The 18263-nt window shown below is 37.8% G+C and overlaps 1 protein-coding gene across 7 annotated transcripts in view; it reads right to left on the minus strand.

Moving 5' to 3' along the window:
* Positions 1-18263, minus strand: part of OSBPL9 (oxysterol binding protein like 9) — a 172980-nt gene that overhangs the window by 81589 nt on the left and 73128 nt on the right. For all 7 annotated transcript variants that reach the window (XM_040231150.1, XM_040231144.1, XM_040231146.1 and 4 more), the window contains one exon: positions 2702-2778. Coding sequence is in view for 4 of the 7 variants with exons in the window: in XM_040231144.1 (XP_040087078.1) it covers positions 2702-2778 (77 nt within the window). In the remaining 3 variants the exon portion in view is untranslated. The remainder of the gene's footprint in view (positions 1-2701; positions 2779-18263) is intronic.

Below are 18263 nucleotides of genomic sequence, written 5' to 3' on the forward strand. Positions count from 1 at the left end.
GATCAAATTGCCAACATCCGCCGGATCTTCGAAAAGCAAGGGAGTTCCAAAAAAACATCTATTTCTGCTTTATTGACTATGCCAAAGCCTTTGACTGTGTGGATCACAATAAACTGTGGAAAATTTCGAAAGAGAAGGGAATACCAGACCACCTGACCTGCCTCTTGAAAAACCTATATGCAGGTCAGAAAGCAACAGTTAGAACTGGACATGGAACAACAGACTGGCTCCAAATAGGAAAAGGAGTACATCAAGGCTGTATATTGTCACCCTGCTTATTTAACTTATATGCAGAGTACATCATGAGAAACACTGGGTTGGATGAAGCACAAGCTGGAATCAAGACTGCTGGGAGAAATATCAATAACCTCAGATATCCAGATGACACCATCCTTATGGCAGAAAGTGAAGAGGACCTAAAGAGCCTCTTGATGGAAGTGAAAGAGGAGAGTGAAAAAGTTGGCTTAAAGCTCAACATTCAAAAAACTAAGATCATGGTATCCAGTCCCATCACTTCATGGCAAATAGATGGGGAAACAGTGGAAACAGTGACTGATTTTATTTTGAGGGGCTCCAAAATCACTGCAGATGGTGACTGCAGCCATGAAATTAAAAGACGGTTACTTCTTGGAAGGAAAGTTATGACCAACCTAGACAGCATATTAAAAAGCAGAGACATTACTTTGCCAACAAAGGTCTGTCTAGTGAAGGGTATGGTTTCTCCAGTAGTCATGTATGGATGTGATAGTTGGACTATAAAGAAAGCTGAGCACCAAAGAATTGATGCTTTTAAACTGTGGTATTGCAGAAGACTCTTGAGAGTCCCTTGGACTGCAAGATCCAACCAGTTCATCCTAAAGGAAATCAGTCCTGGGTGTTCATTCAAAGGTCTGATGTAGAAGCTGAAACTCCAATACTCTGGCCACCTGATGCAAAGAACTGACTCATTTGAAAAGACCCTGATGCTGGGAAAGATTGAGGGCAGGAGGAGAAGGGGAAAACAGAGGATGAGATGGTTGGATGGCATCACTGGCTCAATGGACATGAGTTTGGGTGAACTGTGGGTGAACTCAGGGAGGTCTGGCATGCTGCAGTTCATGGGTTCACAGAGTCGGACATGACTGAGGACTGAACTGAACTGAACTTGAAAAGAAATTTATGAAGGAATTCATAGAATTTCTTCATAGTACACCCAAGTCAGATGTGCTCATAAAGTTGCTTTTAAAAAGTACAGCTCGCTCACACAGTACCTTTAGAGATCTCTGATTTCTACTCCATTTTCTTACAGTTTCTTAATAGCCTCACATATTATTTTAAATCATCTATATGAACAACTTTCAAAGTGATGGGGAGTTCACTGTCTTGTAGGACCTGGGATGTCCTAAACTAACTTGTCTAAGCAAGCCAATTCCTGGTATGTGCATGATGCTTAACTGCCTTCTGTCGTGTCTGACTCTTTGCAACCCCATGGACTGTAGCCCTCCATGCTCCTCTGTCCATGGGATTCTCTAGGCAAGAATACTAGAGTGGATTGCCGTGCCCTCCTCTAGGGGATCTTCCCAATCCAGGGATCAAACCCATGTCTCTTATATCTCCTGCATTGGCAGGTGGGTTCTATACCACCAGCACCCCCCTGGTAAGCCCCCATTCCTGATATAGGACAAATTAAGTAGACAAGGATTACAAAACCTCAGTTTTCTATGATTCAGTCCTGTAAATCCAAATAATCAAAACAAAACCCTCTATATATACCACATTATAAGCTCTTTCAATGGAGAACAAACACAGAAAACTATCTTTAGTATGGTAGATTAGACATTTGGTGTTTTTTTTTGGTCACCTAGCATCTTTTTCCCTCCATTCTGACTCTGCCTGGGGACAGGGAGGACCACCTTCTCCCCTAACTGCTACATGTTTCTGATGTAGCAGGTAAATCCTATTACCAAGAGGTGTAACATGTGACTATGAAATTATGATTGGTTGATATGAATTGGACTGGAAAAGTGAAGGAAGCTAAGGTATCAGCACTAATACTCTTAATCCAGAAAGAACAACAGCCTCCTATGGATCTGGAGTTCCACCAACAGGAGGCTGAAATTGCTGCTTCCATTTTACTACCACAAAGGGAGAATCTATCTAAAAATGAAGTCAACCCAGAATAACTAAAACCGAGAAACAGAGATGGGGATCTGGGTCCTCATGACGTTATTTAAATGCCTACTTCAAACCACACCCAAGTTAGATGTGTTTTTCCCTTAAACTAAGTTTGGATTTTTTCTTTCACTTTCATCCCTAAGGGTACTATCAACAACAGTAACTGCCAAATCCTACAAAAAGAAAAGTATGTCAACTTCTCAGCACTTTATCTATTATCATGCATTATTATATAATTTGGCTGTAACAATAACCAACTATACATATTAAATTTAAAAAATGAGCCTGGCACGTTTTAATTTTAACACAGAATTTCACTTTCAACATTGCCTTGTACTGTTTTGTTTCTAGACAAAAATCAGTATTTTAAGCAGAAGAAAATGACTGTAACTTTATATATATTATAACCCTGTAAAGGCAAAACTAAACAACTCAGAAATTACAAGTTGTCATTACATCCTATTAGCTATTTAAAAACAAAAACAAAAAACAGAAAACAAACAAAAAAACCTAGTGAACTATCCAGAAGCCATGTAAAGATTCTTACTTGAAGCTGAAGAGTATGTCGAAGAATAGTTTCTTCTAAGGCATGGATCCACTTCTCTCGCTCATCAGCATCACGAGCTGGAATAAAAGTTTATAAAAAGCAAAACCTTAATATCTACAATATAGCTCCATAATTGGAAGCAACATTTTTAAATCATAATGCTAAACAGAAAAAGGTTTTGGTTGTGCCATTTCCTTAACAGGTTTTATCTTTCTATTCTTCTCAAATATGCAACCTAATTGCAGCAAGTTTATAACAAAGAGAATAAAAATGTTCAACAATTGCAGGCTACCTTCCCACTGGGAATAATTAGAAAAGTTAAAATAGTTAAAAATAACTGTTTTGAAAGCATCAGAAAATAGCAAGATAGTAAAGAATTAACAGGCCAAAATCTAGGAAAAGACAAACATCCAGCCTGGTATTTAGGGCCATTGTCCTCCTAGAGGCATTGTACATTTCAAAAGAGAAGTTGTAGACTGAGCAACTTCTTAAAAGACTTGTTATTATGTATGAGCAGGGGACATATGGGGACTCCATGTACTTTCTGCTCAATTTTTCTGGGAACCTAAAACTACTCTAAAAACATCTGTTGGAAAATGAAAAGTCTTGTCAGGCCAAAAATTAAGAAAGCAAAGCTGACCAACAGTGGTGGCTCTGGCAAACAGCTCAGGTTTTGATTGGAACCTCAAAGGGCTGCACCTTGAGATTAACAATAAAACAGGGACTTCCCTGGCAGTCCAGTGGTTAAGACTTCACCTTCCAATGCCAAGGTGTGTGGGTTCAACCCCTGGTTAGAGAGCTAAGATCCCACATGCCTGGAAACTAAAAAACCAAAACATAAAACAGAAGCAATATTGTAACAAATTCGATACAGACTTTAACCTGGTCCACATCAAAAGAAAAAAAAGACTAAAACAGAATTAAAACAGTTGCTCAGTCATGTGGATCATCTAGAAAAATCTTGATGCCTGAAATAAATTAAAACTACCCTAAGCTGTTACTGACTCTAAGCATCCAGCTAGCAAAAGCAAATGAATATATTTTCTGTAGACAGATAACCTCATATCTGCTTCCAAATTATTTTTATAAACAATTTTTAAAGACAATGACTAGCACATAAGCAAAGATAACCAAAGATATACAAGGAGACAAAACCACACATAAATGAGAAATCAAATGACAGAAATAGATCAAAAAGAGCTCCAGATATTTGAACAAACAGTCCCACAACTGAAAGAAATTATGTTTTAATTTATTCAATAAAAGACTGGAAACTGACAGAGCCTTAGAAACTATTTTATAAATTATATGGGTTCTTTTTTTTTTTTTAATATGGGTTCTTTAAATAATTAAATATAAATTCTAAAATTAAAAAAACATAATAAGCAAAATTAAGAACTCAATGAATGAGTCTGACAGCAGATTAAATTGGCTGAAGAGACAATGAGAGAACTGGAGGAGAGACCAGAAGAAACTCATCAGAACAAAAGACAAGTCAAAGAGAGAAAACATAGACGAAAGGGAGAGCAACACAGACAGTGCTGCTGCTGCTGCTAAGTCCCTTCAGTCGTGTCTGACTCTGTGTGACCCCATAGATGGCAGCCCACCAGGCTCCCCCATCCCTGGGATTCTCCAGGCAAGAACACTGGAGTGGGTTGCCACACAGAAAGAGGGTGTAATATGCATGTGATTGAAATACCAAAAGAAGACAAAAAGAAAGAAGGGACTAGAAGCACTATCTGATGAAGAATTTTTCAAAATAAGATGAAAGACATTAAGCCACAGATTTCAGAAGCCCAGGCTTCCCTGGCGGCTGAGACAGTAAAAGAATCTGCCTGTAACGTAGGAGACCTGGGTTTGATCCCTAGATGGAGAAGATTCCCTGGAGAAGGGAATGGCAACCCACTCCAGTATTCTTGCCTGGAGAATTCCATGGACAGAAGAACCTGGAGGGCTACAATCCATAGGGTCACAAAGAGTCAGACACGACTGAGTGACTAACACACACAAGAATTCTAAGCAGGCTGAATCAAAGAAAATCCACAGCTAGACCCATCCCAGCCAAAATTTACTACAAACCAAAGACAAGGGAAATATTTTAGCTGGGGGTGAGATCTAGACAGTTTTGTACCTATTAGGTGAGGTCACAGAAAAAGTGTACTTTTGGTAGATCAAAAATATTCTATATTAAAATAATTGAAAAGTCATCCCATTAAGGAAACTCCAGACCTAGAAAGTTTTACCAGAGTACTCTGTCAGACATTTATGAAGAAAGAATGCCAATCAAACACAAAATATTTCAGAGAAAAGAAAAAAAGAACACTTTCCAACTCTTTTAAGGTCAGAATAACTTTGATATTAACCTGACAAGACTATCATAAGAGAAAAATATTTAAGGCAACTCTAATGCAAAAAGGATATGCAAAAATTCTTTATAAAATTAATATGTCAAATTGAAGTTGAGTTTACTGCAGAAATACAAGGTTGGTTGAGTATGGAAAAAAAAAATCAAGCAACATCAAACAAGATAAAAGTACATATGAATAAATATAATCACTGTAGCATTGTTTATAATTACAAAATACTGTAAAACAACCTAAATGCTCAGACAGAGGAAGATGGCTGAATAAACCATGGAGTACAATGCAAGTGTAAAAAAGAGAACAAAGAAGATCACTTTTGAGTGATTTGGAGTGATTTTTCAGATATATTATTCAATGAAAAGAAAAAAAGAAGGGGATATAAGAAAATATACTCACATCTGTTTATTTGTGCAAAATAAATACAAGGAGGATGAACTATAAACTAATGAGATTGGTTACCTACAAAGCACAGTGAGAAAGGATGGAAATCAGGAAAAAGAGGACTGAGTTAGTAGGGGTTCAGAGGTAGCAATACTTCTCTGAATTTATCATTTTGTATATATACTCAGACTCTTTAAAGCCACAGTAATATTTCACATTCTCCCCCCAGATAAATAATTTAAATCAACCAGGATGGGGAGAGGGAACCCAAAATACAATGTGATTCTGTGTATGTGCTCAGTCATGTCCAGCTCTTTGGGACTTCATGGACAATAGCCTGCCAGACTCCTCTGTCCACGGGATTCTCCAGGCAAGAACACTGGAGCGGGCTGCCATTCCCTCTCCAGGGGGTCTCTCCAGCCCGGGCATTCAGCCCAGGTCTCCTGCACCTCCTGAATTAGCAGGCAGAGTCTTTACCTCTGAGCCACCCGGGAAAATACAATAATGAATAAGACAATCACACTGAAGGGTACAAGGAAGAAAAAAGAAAAGATCAAGCCCAACTAACTTCGAAAACAGTATTCTGACTAGACAATGCAAGGCTAAACCAAAACAGAACCATACACAAATAGTGTACAAAAATTGCACAAGTACTATAAATCTGGTTTTCACAGGAGTATAGTTGAGCAATTCTGTAACTACAAACAAGTGAATATATTGTAGATAATGCCAACCCCAGTTTCTCAGTGTCTGAGGGAAAAAAAATTACAAATGAGGAAAGTGAGAAGGATAGAATAAGCCATATGGTATTAAGAATAGAAAAGGAGGTATCACTATGAACTCAGGGTTCTAGATAGGGAGACAGAAAGACAGGAAGTGCATGAAAAAGAATGGGGGCATGTCAAAAGGAAAAAGGAACCAAACTGAAGGAGTTCCAAAAACGAAAGCCTAAAGAATGTGAGTAGTATAACTGATAATATTGAATTATAATCCAAAGAATAAAATAAATATCTAAGAGTGCACTATGGATATAAATTACTTGAATAAATAGATGGGGAAGAAGGCACAGTTCTTTCTTCAAAAGAGTTACAATTCGTAAGCATAGCAGGAATGAAAGAAATGTTTAAATTACCTGTAGACAAATACAACAGTAATAATTACTGAAGGCAAGACTGGCCAATGGCATACTAATAGCTAAAAACAGTGGGCAAAAGTTTGAGGAGAAAGAGGATATTAGCAGAGTCTCAAAGTATCTCTCCTAATATATCTATTAACTATGAAGGAAAAATCAGTAATTTTATAGTGGACAAGTCTGGCAGACACCACTTTAATGCAGTGATCAAGATTAGTATCACCAGTAACAAATTTATTGATATCATATACCACTCTCTTGATACGACCCACTGAGAAGGAAACAGCAGCACTTCTGTAGTATTCTTGCCAAAAACACATAATCTCACTCTAATCATGAGAAAACAACAGATAAACCCAAACTGAGAGGCATTCTACAAAATAATTAAAACTCACCAAAAATAAAGTCATGAAAGACAAGAGGAGTAAGGAACTGTCATAACTAAAGGCAATATGGGATCTGAGACTGAACCCTGGAACAGAAAGGGGGCATTAAAAGGGGAAAATCATGTGCTCTGTGCTTTAGTTAAAAGTATTGTACCAAATGGATTGTAGAAATCCATGGTACCAAATGGATTCAGCTCAGGACATCAGAGTCTAAACAGGACAAGGAGGGCATATATCAAACCAAGGAACAACCTGGCATGGGGTATCAAAGCCCACAGGATGAAGAGGAAAATTACACAATGGAAAAGTCCAGCATGGGGAGTCAGAGCCCAGGAAGGAGTCCACTCTAGGCAAGGGGATTGGGTCAGGCTGGTACAAGTGGAATGAGGGTGACATCCACACAACGAAGTGGGTGATGATGGGAAACTAATTGCATACAGAGGGATTGATCAAATGAGTAAATATAACAAGGATAAAGGGTTTCTATTTGTTGGATAGTTACAAAAATGGTAAGGGAGAAAACCAGAATGATTTCTGTAATGTTAGGCTGGAAATACAGGTATCAGTATGAACTAATAGTTTTTAATATTTATGTAAATAAATATATATGGAAATATGTACATGAATACACATTTATGTACACGTGTATATAACATTCATATGTTTCCTAGCTCTGAGAGGGCCTGGGCACCATGAGAGCCAACAGCAATAAGTACACCTAGCATCAGGTACTGATTTCTAAATATCTTTCTCCATTACAAGGAAGTAGGGCTCCTTGGAAAAATGGGTGATACCAGGACTGGGACAGGGAAGATAGAAAACTGGCCTGGAATATATTTTTTGTGCCTGAAAGTTAAAGAAGAAAATACTCAGAGAATGATAGGAACATGTCAACAGAACACAGAACTCAGCTTAAAAAAATCCTACTGGCCAAATTAAGGACAATTTGAGCATTAAAATAATGATAGTAAAGAATTATAATCCATTGAGTAAAACAGGAAACCATGAGTTAGCACTGATACATATAAATTGAAGGTTTGCTCAGAAATGGGATTTTGCATAGCTTCAAAATACTCCCAACAAAATATCAAGAAAGGAAAAGATAAAACACCACCTAAATCATGTGATCAAAGTAAATGTCATTAGTTATGGGACAAACTGAAATCCTGTGAAAAGAACAAGATCACTTCTGTGATCCTCAGGTCAGATATATATAATCTGCATCATGAAGAAACATTAGGAGAAAACAGAGGAATATTATACAAAATAATTAGCCTCTAATCTTTTAAAGTGTCAAAGTCATAAAACTCAAGGAAAGACTGAGTAGCTGTTCCAGACTAAAGGAGACTATAAAATGTGACAACTAAATGCAAATTGTGATTCTGAACCAGATCCTCCTGCCAGTTGTTCCAATAATGTCCTTTATTGGACATTATTGGAACAACTGGCAAAACCTGTTTAGACTCTAGGGAGCAGATGGTTTTAATGCATTGATGTTAATTTCCTGATTTTAATGGTTGCATAGTGTGTTTACAAGAAAATGTCCTTGTTTGCAGGAAATAAATATATAATAAAAAAACATTCAGGGGCGATGGGACTTTCAGTGAACAACAACCTTCAAATAGTTTCAGGAGGGCAAAGTTCTTCGTACCATATTTGCAACTTTCTTGTAAATGCAAGATTATTTGAAATTCTTAAAAACTATACTTTAAAAACATTATGATAAAGAAGACATAAATAAATGGAAAAACCATTTTATGAATTGGAAAATTCAATACCGTAACAATATTCAAATGGATCTACAGATTAAATGCAATGCAAATTAAAATTCCAAAGGCATTTTGGGAAATCAGTCAAACTGATTCTAAAATATAAATCAGGGAACTCCCTGGTGGGCCAGTGCTTAGGATTCTGTGCTTCCACTGCAGGGGAATGGGTTCAGTCCCTGGACGGGGAACCAAAGATCCTGCAAGCTGCCTGACTCGGCCAAAAAAAAAAAGGAAAATGGTACAAAAGGTAAAGAATAGCAAAGTCCTTCTTGAAAAGACAGAAGCATTTTAGAGGGTTTAGTCTATTACATATAAAGTCTTATAAAGCTATAATAATTAAGAAAATGTGATACTGGAACAAGGATAAATAATAAACCAATGAAGCAAAACATAGCCCAGAAACAGACCCACCCATAAATACAGACACTTGGTTAGTGATAAGTATGGCTGTGAAGAGCGATAAGGAACAATCTTTCAATAAATGGTGCTAGGATAATATGGGTGAAGAAAAAAAAATGAAACCTGAACCTACCTTATACTACGCACAAAAGTAAAATCCAGGTGATTTCTTAATTCTTAAATGTGAAAGAAAAACAACACATCTTCCAGAAGGTAAAACAGGAGAATATCATCTTAACTTTGGGATAGAAAAAAAGCTTCTTAGGGTACAAAACTTTGGAGAAGGCAATGGTAACCCACTCCAGTACTCTTGTCTGGAAAATCCCATGGACGGAGGAGCCTGGTAGGCTGCAGTCCATGGGGTCATGAAGAGTTGGACACGACTGAGCGACTTCACTTTCACTTTTCACTTTCATGGACTGGAGAAGGCAATGGTAACCCACTCCAGTATTCTTGCCTGGAGAATCCCAGGGACGGGGGAGCCTGGTGGGCTGCCGTCTATGGGGTCACACAGAGTTGGACATGACTGAAGCGACTTAGCAGCAGCAGGGTACAAAACTTAAACAAGATATAAAGACAACAACTGATAAATCTAACTATCCTGAAAGTAGCACTGAAATATATACATTACCATAAGTAAAAGAGATACCTAGTGGGAAGTTGCTGTTTAACACAGGAAGCTCAACTGGTGCTCTGTGACAACCTAGAGGGATGGTTTGGGATGGGCAATGGGAGGGAGATTCAAGAGGGAGGGGACATATGTATTATTATGGCTGATTGACATCATTGTATGGTAGAAACCAACACAACATTGTAAAACAATTATCCTCCAATTAAAAAAAAAATCAAAACACAAACTTAACAATTTGAGTTAATCAAAACACACCACTTAAAGAATATCATGGTAAACCACTGTGACATATGAAGTTAAAGAACATGGACTTCAGAGCCAGAACATCCCATTCAACTCTGAACTTTGTTGTCTATTAACCATATGACTTTCAACAAGTTACTTAACCTTTCTAAGCCTCAGTGTTCTTATCTATAGAAGGAGGACAATAATGGTATCTCTTATAAGATTATTACAAAGGTAAAATGAGTTAGTCCAAATACAACACTTGGACAGGTAAATGGTATAATTATTATTATCATTACTGTTGAGCATTTATTATGACTTATCCCTGACCCCAAGGAACTCAAAAATCTAGTAAGACCGATTTGTATTTAGTTGCATAAATACATGGCTTATGTCACCACCATGCCTGACAAATCCCATGGGCAGAGGAGCCTGGCGGGCTGCAGTCCTTGGGGTCACAAGAGCTGCACAGGACCTACTGATTAAACAACAACAACATCACCACTAAAGGGTGTAAATGAAAAATCAGGGAAGACCTCCTTAAGGAGTTTAGATCTCAAAGAATAAGAATCAGTTTGTGAAGCAGAGAAAGATAAGGATATCCTGAAAGTGGAAAGACATTAACAAAAGACACTGAAGCATGAAAAGAGTACAAATTAGAAAACTGGTTTGAATGTGTGTAGAACAGTGGGCTGGTGGGCGAGGAGGAAATGGCAAAAGTTTAGGATCCTATCCCAAGGAGTGTGAATGGACTTTATGACAATGGGAAGCCCCTGCAGAGTTTCAAGCATGAGAGTGACATGGCCTAATTTGCATGTTTTAAATATCAATCTGGGGCAAAAATAGAGGTGGTATGCCAGTCAGGAAGTGGTTGTGAGGGTGAGGCCTGAACTGAGAAATGTCTGGGACATGACATGAAGTGCCATTCTCACAGCCATCAGGGCACTAAATAGCAAGCACCTTTAAACCTGCCACATCCTCACAATCACCAGATTCTTCCTTGATACAGTCCCTCTCTCTAGCCTTTCTTTCCATCTCTACTAACAACATGCTTGTTCAAGCACTCATATAGTCTCATGCCTGTAAACAAAACATCATCACAAAAGATGTACATGTGCTAACCTCTGTTAGGGTCAATGCAGTCTGCACACCTCATGCATATTTGAGCTTACATTTCAAGGCTGTTTCCATCCAAAACTTCAACATTCTCTAATACCATACTGAATTTACTTAACCTTCCTGAGTAACAGTAAAGGCCCTCCACATCTTTTATTTCATGCCTCTTTTATATGACCCAAACCATCTTCTCACAGGCCCCTAAACACTCTAAATGAATTATTTTCCTGTTCATGGCATACATTCCCCCTCCTTGAATCTTAATGCTGACTCTACCTTCCTTCCCATCTCTAAGCCCCATGTGCTTCAGAAGGAGTTTTACTTCTCCTTTTGACATGCCCCCATTCTTTTTCATTCTCTATCTCTCTGAAACCATGAGTTCATACTGATTCCTCCAATTTCAGTCTAACACCACATGGCTTACAGGTTTACTGGCACAAAGACAGACCAATGAAACAGGGGAGAGGCCAAAATGATTTCTGTATGCATGTATGCCAAAATGATTTTTGACAAGGGTGCCAAGACTATACAATGGGGAAAAGACAGTCTTTTCGATAAATGCTACTGGGGAAAGCGGATATCCACCATTCAAAAGAATGAAGGTGGACTCGTAACATCCAAAATCTGGCTGAAAATGTATTTATTTGTATTTATTTATGGCCATGCTGTGCATCTTGCAGGATATTAGTTCCCTGACCAGAGACTGAACCTGGGCCCATAGCAGTGACAGCATGGAGTCCTAACTGCTGAACTGCCAGGGAATTCCCCAAAAATGTTTTAAAGATCTATATGTGAGTCCTAAAACTATTAAACTCCTAGAAGAAAACACATGGGGAAATCTTTAGAAAACTGGAATTGGCAAGGATTTGTTCAATATGATATCAAAAGCATAGGCAATGGAATTTAAAAATAGACAAACATAACCATAATAGAACCCCCTCTATCCACAGTTTTGCTTTCCAGAGTTTCAGTTACCCCTCCAGTTAACCAGATGCTAAAATATTAAATGGAAATAAAAATTTATAAGTTTTAAACTGTGTATCATTCTGAGGAACATGATGAAATCTCACATCATCCTGGTTTGTCCTGTCCAGGATCCCCAACCATTAACATAATGTGCTCCTTACAGCCAACAACCAATATTGTCATGGCTCCATGATCCACACTAAGCAGATGATCCTCCTTCCAATGCATCATTACGTCAACGGTGGCCTAATAATACTTCACAAGGCCTACATCATTCACCTGACTTCATCTCATCACTAGTCATTTTATCATCTCACATCATACAATAAGATACTTTGAAAGAAGTCACATTCACATAACTTTTACTATAGTATATTACAATTGTTTTATGCTACTGTTAGTTATTGTTAATCTCTTACTATGGCTAATGCATAAATTATACCTAATCATAGGTATGTATATATAGAAAAAAACATTAAGTATATATAGAGTTCAGTACTAGGTGCAGTTTCAGGCATCCACTGGGTGCCTTGGAATATATCCCCGTGATAAAGGGGGGACTAATGTACAACAAACTTAAAAATTTCCGTGCATCAAAGGAAACAATCAACAGAGAAAAGGCAACCTACAGAATAGGGGGAAATAACTGTAAATCATGTATAGGATAGGAGTTAATATCCAAGATACATGAAGGACTTCTACAACTCAACAACAACAACAAAATTTTTAAATGGGCAAAGAACAACTCTCAAAAAGAAAAAGAAATAAAAAGTACCCAGATTGGAAGGGAAGAGGCAAAATTGTCTTTATATGCAAATGACATGATACCATACACAGAAAATTCTATAAAGACTCCACACAAAAACTATTAGAACTGATAAATGAATTCAACAAGGTAGCAGGACATCATATTAACTTGCAGAAATCTGTTGCATTTATTTACACTATCAGTGAAGTATCAGAAAGGGAAAGTTTAAAAAAAAAATCCCTTTTAAAATCCCATCAAAAAGATAAAATGGTTAGGTACAAAATATGACCAAGGAAGTAAAGGATTTAGATACTGAGAACTATAAAATATTGATAAAGGAAACTGAAAATGATTCAAAGAAATGGAAAGACTTCCCATGGTCTTGGATTGTAAGAATTAGTATTGTTAATATGGTCATACTACTCAGAGCATTCTACAGATTTAATGTGATGCCTACCAAACTACTAATGACATTTTTCACAGAACTAGAACAAACAACCTACAAATAATCTTAAAATTCATATGGAGCTATAAAAGACCCCAAGTTGCCAAATCAACCCCGAGGAAAAAGAACAAAGCTGGAGACACAACCCTACCAGACTTCAGACAACACTACAAAGTTACTAATCAAAACAGCATGGTTGGGGGGATAAAAACAGATAAATGGATCAACAGAACGGAATAGAGAACCAAGAAATAAACCCACACACCTACAGTCAATTAATCTTCAAAAAATGAGACAAGAATATACAATGGAAAAAAAACTCTCTTCAGCATGTGGGGTCGGGATAACTAGACAACCACATGTAAATCAATGAAGTTAGAATACACCCTCAAACCATACACAAAAATAAACTCTAAATGGCTAAAGTAAAAGTGAAAGTCACTCAGCCGTGTCCAACTCTTTGCCACCAGGCCAGAATACTGGAGTGGGTAACCTTTCCCTTCTCTAGGGGAATCTTCCCAACCCAGGAATCGAACTGGGGTCTCCTGCATCACAGGTGGATTCTTTACCAAATGAGCAATGAGGGAAGCTAAATGGCTAAAGACTTAAATATAAGAAAAGATACCATAAAACTCCTAGAAGAGAACATAAGCAAAACATTCTCTGACATAAATTGTATCAATTAAAAAAAAAATCTGACTCCTAAGGCAATACAAATAAAAGCAAAAATAAATAAATGGGACCTAATCAAACAAAAGCTTTTGCAGAGCAAACAAAAAGACAGCCTACAGAATGGGAGAAAATACTTGCAAATGATGTAACCCACAAGGGCTTAATTTTCAAAATATACAGACAGCTCATAACTAGACCACATAACATTGTTGTGAGGTTTAAATGAGATAATTAATCCATACAATATTTACCACAGTACCTAACACAAACTTAAACATCAATATGGTAAACTCACAGACAAAGAGAACAGATTTGTGGTTGCCAAGGGTGAGGCAGAGTGGAGGAGGAAAGGATTGGGAATTTGGGATTAGCAGATGCAAACTATTATACATAGGATGGATAAACAATAAAATCCTATGGTGTAGCACAGGGAACTATATTCAACATCCTGTGATAAATCATAACAAAGGAGAATATATATATATATATGTATAACTGAATCACTTGGCTATATAGCAGAAATTAACACAACACTGCATATCAACTGTACTTCAATAAAGTTTAAAAATATATGCTATTCTTATCACACACAGCCTTAAGAGAAAACAAGTTCTAATAATAATCTAATAAAAGACTAGTTACAGAAAATGAGTTAGGAGGAGATTACTGGTAACTTCTAATTACCAATGCCTGACTTATATAGAAACAATATATAGTACACAGAAAGAGAAACAGTATTCATCCAGTAAGTAAAATACTTCTATTTACAGGATTTTTAACTATATATCTATTCACATTTCCTCCATTATACACATTTAAAATACATTTTTAGACAAGTTTCCAAAACTCTGATACCTTACCATTCCTGATCCACTATTTAGGAATCTGTGCTCCTTGTCATATTTTCTTCTCTATGAATAAACTACTGCTTGCAGAAGGAAGTGGTTATTTCCCTGTTTTGTAACTGAAGTAAAAAGAAGAAATAGCCTCTATAATCAGGAAGCTCTCTTTTTCTCTGAAAGTTGTTATGAAATGAAAACATTACACAAAAATCATATTTACAAGATCAAATGCTGAGACACTCCTCAAATATCTACTGGCCCTGTTATGTATCAGGTACTACCTTGACGTTACAGGAAAAGATAGTGCTAGTCACTCAGTCGTGTCTGACTCTTTACAATCCCATGAACTGTATAGCCCACCTTCCAGGCAAGAATACTGGAATGGGTTGCCATTCCCTTTTCCAGGGGGATCTTCCCAACCCAGGAATCAAACCCGGGTCTCCAGCATTGCAGGCAGATTCTGTACTGTCTGAATCACTAGGTCTCCCACATGGCAAGTGGATTCTTTACTGTCTGAGCCACCAGGGAAGCCCATGAGTGGAATACTGGAGTGGGTAGCCTATCCCTCCCTCCAGGGAATCATCCTGACCCAGGAATTGAACTGGGGTCTCCTGCATTGCAGGCAGATTCTTTACCAGCTGTGCTACCAGGAAAGCACAGGCAAAGATAAAACAATCCATAATCTCAAGCAACTTAGTCTCTTGGAAAGTATAACCATTTGGTTGAATAGTGTATTGTTTAGTGAAGTAAGTATCTCCACCCATTCTAATACATGCTTATTAGCATCCTAGTCATTCTTGTGAGCTACATTAAATGTAACCTTCTCCCTATATGTTGCTCACAATGAAGGGATTTGCTCTTTCCTTCTTTAAATTTATTCAAATGTTCCCACACTCAGGTAGTATATGAATATGTTATACTAGTGACTGTCTTAGGCATTAGGGGCACAATTTTGAGTTTACAGATCTAGTCCAGCAATAATCAGATCCAAATCTACCTTTTCTATCTTACTTCCAAATACACTCCTCCACAAACCAGTACATTTCAGTTACACCGCACTTGCTGTACTCAGAATTCTCAACTTTTGCTCAAGTTGTTCCTTCCACTGAAATGCCAAAGACTTGCCTCTATCTGTGTAAATAATACAAGCTAACTCTACTGAGCACTTAATTTGTGCGAGCACTGTATGACACCTTTGTCTAAACGCATATTAACTAATTAAATCCTCACAACAACTACATGAGATAGGTATTATTATTATCCTTATTTTCCAGAATAGAGAAATAGAAAAGTTTGGTATTTTGCAATGGTATACCACCAAGAAGGACTTTCCTGGTGGCTCAGCTGGTAAAGAATCTGCCTGCAATGTAGGAGACCTGGGTTCAATCCCTGGGTTGGGAAGATCCCCTGGAGAAGGGAACAGCTACTCACTCCAGAATTCTGGCCTGGAGAATTCCACGGACTGTACAGTCCATGGGGTAACAAAGAGCGACACAACTGAGCGACTTTCACATACCACCAAGAAAGGAGACAGCAAAAATTAAGTCTCTAGGTTTCAAGTAACCTTGCTGCTGCTGCTGCTAAGTCTACCTCTGTTAAATAAGCCTCACTCCATGCCCTTCTCACTAGACAAAGTCCTCCTCAAAAGATAACAATATAAACTTTTCTGCCTTGGAAATAGTATATGAAATAGAAAAAACAAGAGCTCAAAACTCTAATCAGAAAACCTGGATTCATGTCGCAGTGTCACTAATTTTGTCTGACCTCAGGAGGGCAGTACTTAATAAATGAGATATATATACACACAAATTTCAAGAAGGGGTTTTAACATCACCAACCAGCTCAAAGGTCTATGAAGAAAAGCAGATAAAATAAGATATACGACAACGTTTAGGGTACAAGTTATCCTTAGGGCAAAACTCTTTTCATGACAACATTAAAATGCTATCTGTGTTTTTCACTATGTTGACATTTGCAACAATGGTGCAAGAGCAATGGTGGTGAAACTCAATATATCAGCACCAGTAGAGCCTACGGCATCGAACTAAACTTGTCGTCATTATATTCTTCATCACCATGAACAAGAAAAAAAACAAAATCCCCCGTTTTCCATGAAAATGTCTGGCATATGGGCATTTATACCATCCACAAATACTATCTGAGAAGCTATGAGTGAGCAAAACAGACTTGAACTCTGGATTCTAAACTTTTAGCCTAGCAAACACTGGGTTAATAAGAGGAAAGCAAAAAAGAGCAAATGGGGGAACACATCAATTAGAGAAACACTACACCAGTCAATACACAATTATAATTACCTCATAAAGTCTTGCCTCATCCTGTGGATCTTAGCTAGTAGTAGCTTAATCTTATGGAGAAGGAAATGGCAACCCACTCCAGTGTTCTTGCCTGGAGAATCCCAGGGACAGAGGAGCCTGGTAGGCTGCCGTGTATGAGGTCACACAGAGTCGGACATGACTGAAGTGACTTAGCAGCAGCAGCAGCAGCTTAATCTTATGGAGAAAGAAATGGCAAGCCACTCCAGTGTTCTTGCCTGGAGAATCCCAGGACGGGGGAGCCTGGTGGGCTGCCGTCTCTGGGGTCACAGAGTCGGACACGACTGAAGTGACTTAGCAGCAGCAGCAGCAGCTTAATCTTATGGAGAAGGAAATGGCAAGCCACTCCAATGTTCTTCCCTGGAGAATACCAGGACGGGAGAGCCTGGTGGGCTGCAGTCTCTGGGGTCACATGGAGTCGGACATGACTGAAGTGACTTAGCAGCAGCAGCAGCAGGAGCAGTGTATATATGTCCCCATCTCCCAATTCACCCCACCACCAACCACCCTGGTATTCACATGTCTCTTCTCCTTGTCTATGTCTCTATTTGTACCCTGCAAATAGCTTCATCTATACCATTTTCCTAGATCCCATATATATGATACCTATTTTCTTAATTCTTAAAAACCTACATGTCCTTAGCAACTGAATGATACTCATAATTACCAGACAAATAATAATCTATCATCTTCTCAAATGATACTTCCTCCATGAGGTGTACATTAAAACTTGACTCCCCAACCAAGCATTTCCTATTCCCCATATCTTGCTGTACCTTTTCTTTTCATTGTACTTATCACTTCTTTTATATATGTGTGTGTATGCGTGTGTATATATATATATACATATTTACATATATATGTTTATATATATTTATGTATGCTTATTATTTATTATCTGTCTCCTATCACAGAAATGTAAGCTCCACAAAGGCTGGGGTCTTGATTCATTTCATTTATTTATGTATCCCAACCCCTAGAATTATGCCAGGCGAACAAGTGTTCAATAAATATTTGTTGAATGAGGAATGATGATTGCACTATTCAGTGTATGGTTTACCTAATGTTTTATATTTGGAATCTAAAAATAGGTTGGGTTTCCTAAGAAATCATTATTTTTGCTTAGCATCCTTTAAAGCTGCTCCCTCAAAGAT

Source organism: Oryx dammah, unplaced genomic scaffold (genome assembly GCF_014754425.2).
Source record: "Oryx dammah isolate SB20612 unplaced genomic scaffold, SCBI_Odam_1.1 HiC_scaffold_28, whole genome shotgun sequence".
NCBI classification, from domain to species: domain Eukaryota; kingdom Metazoa; phylum Chordata; class Mammalia; order Artiodactyla; family Bovidae; genus Oryx; species Oryx dammah.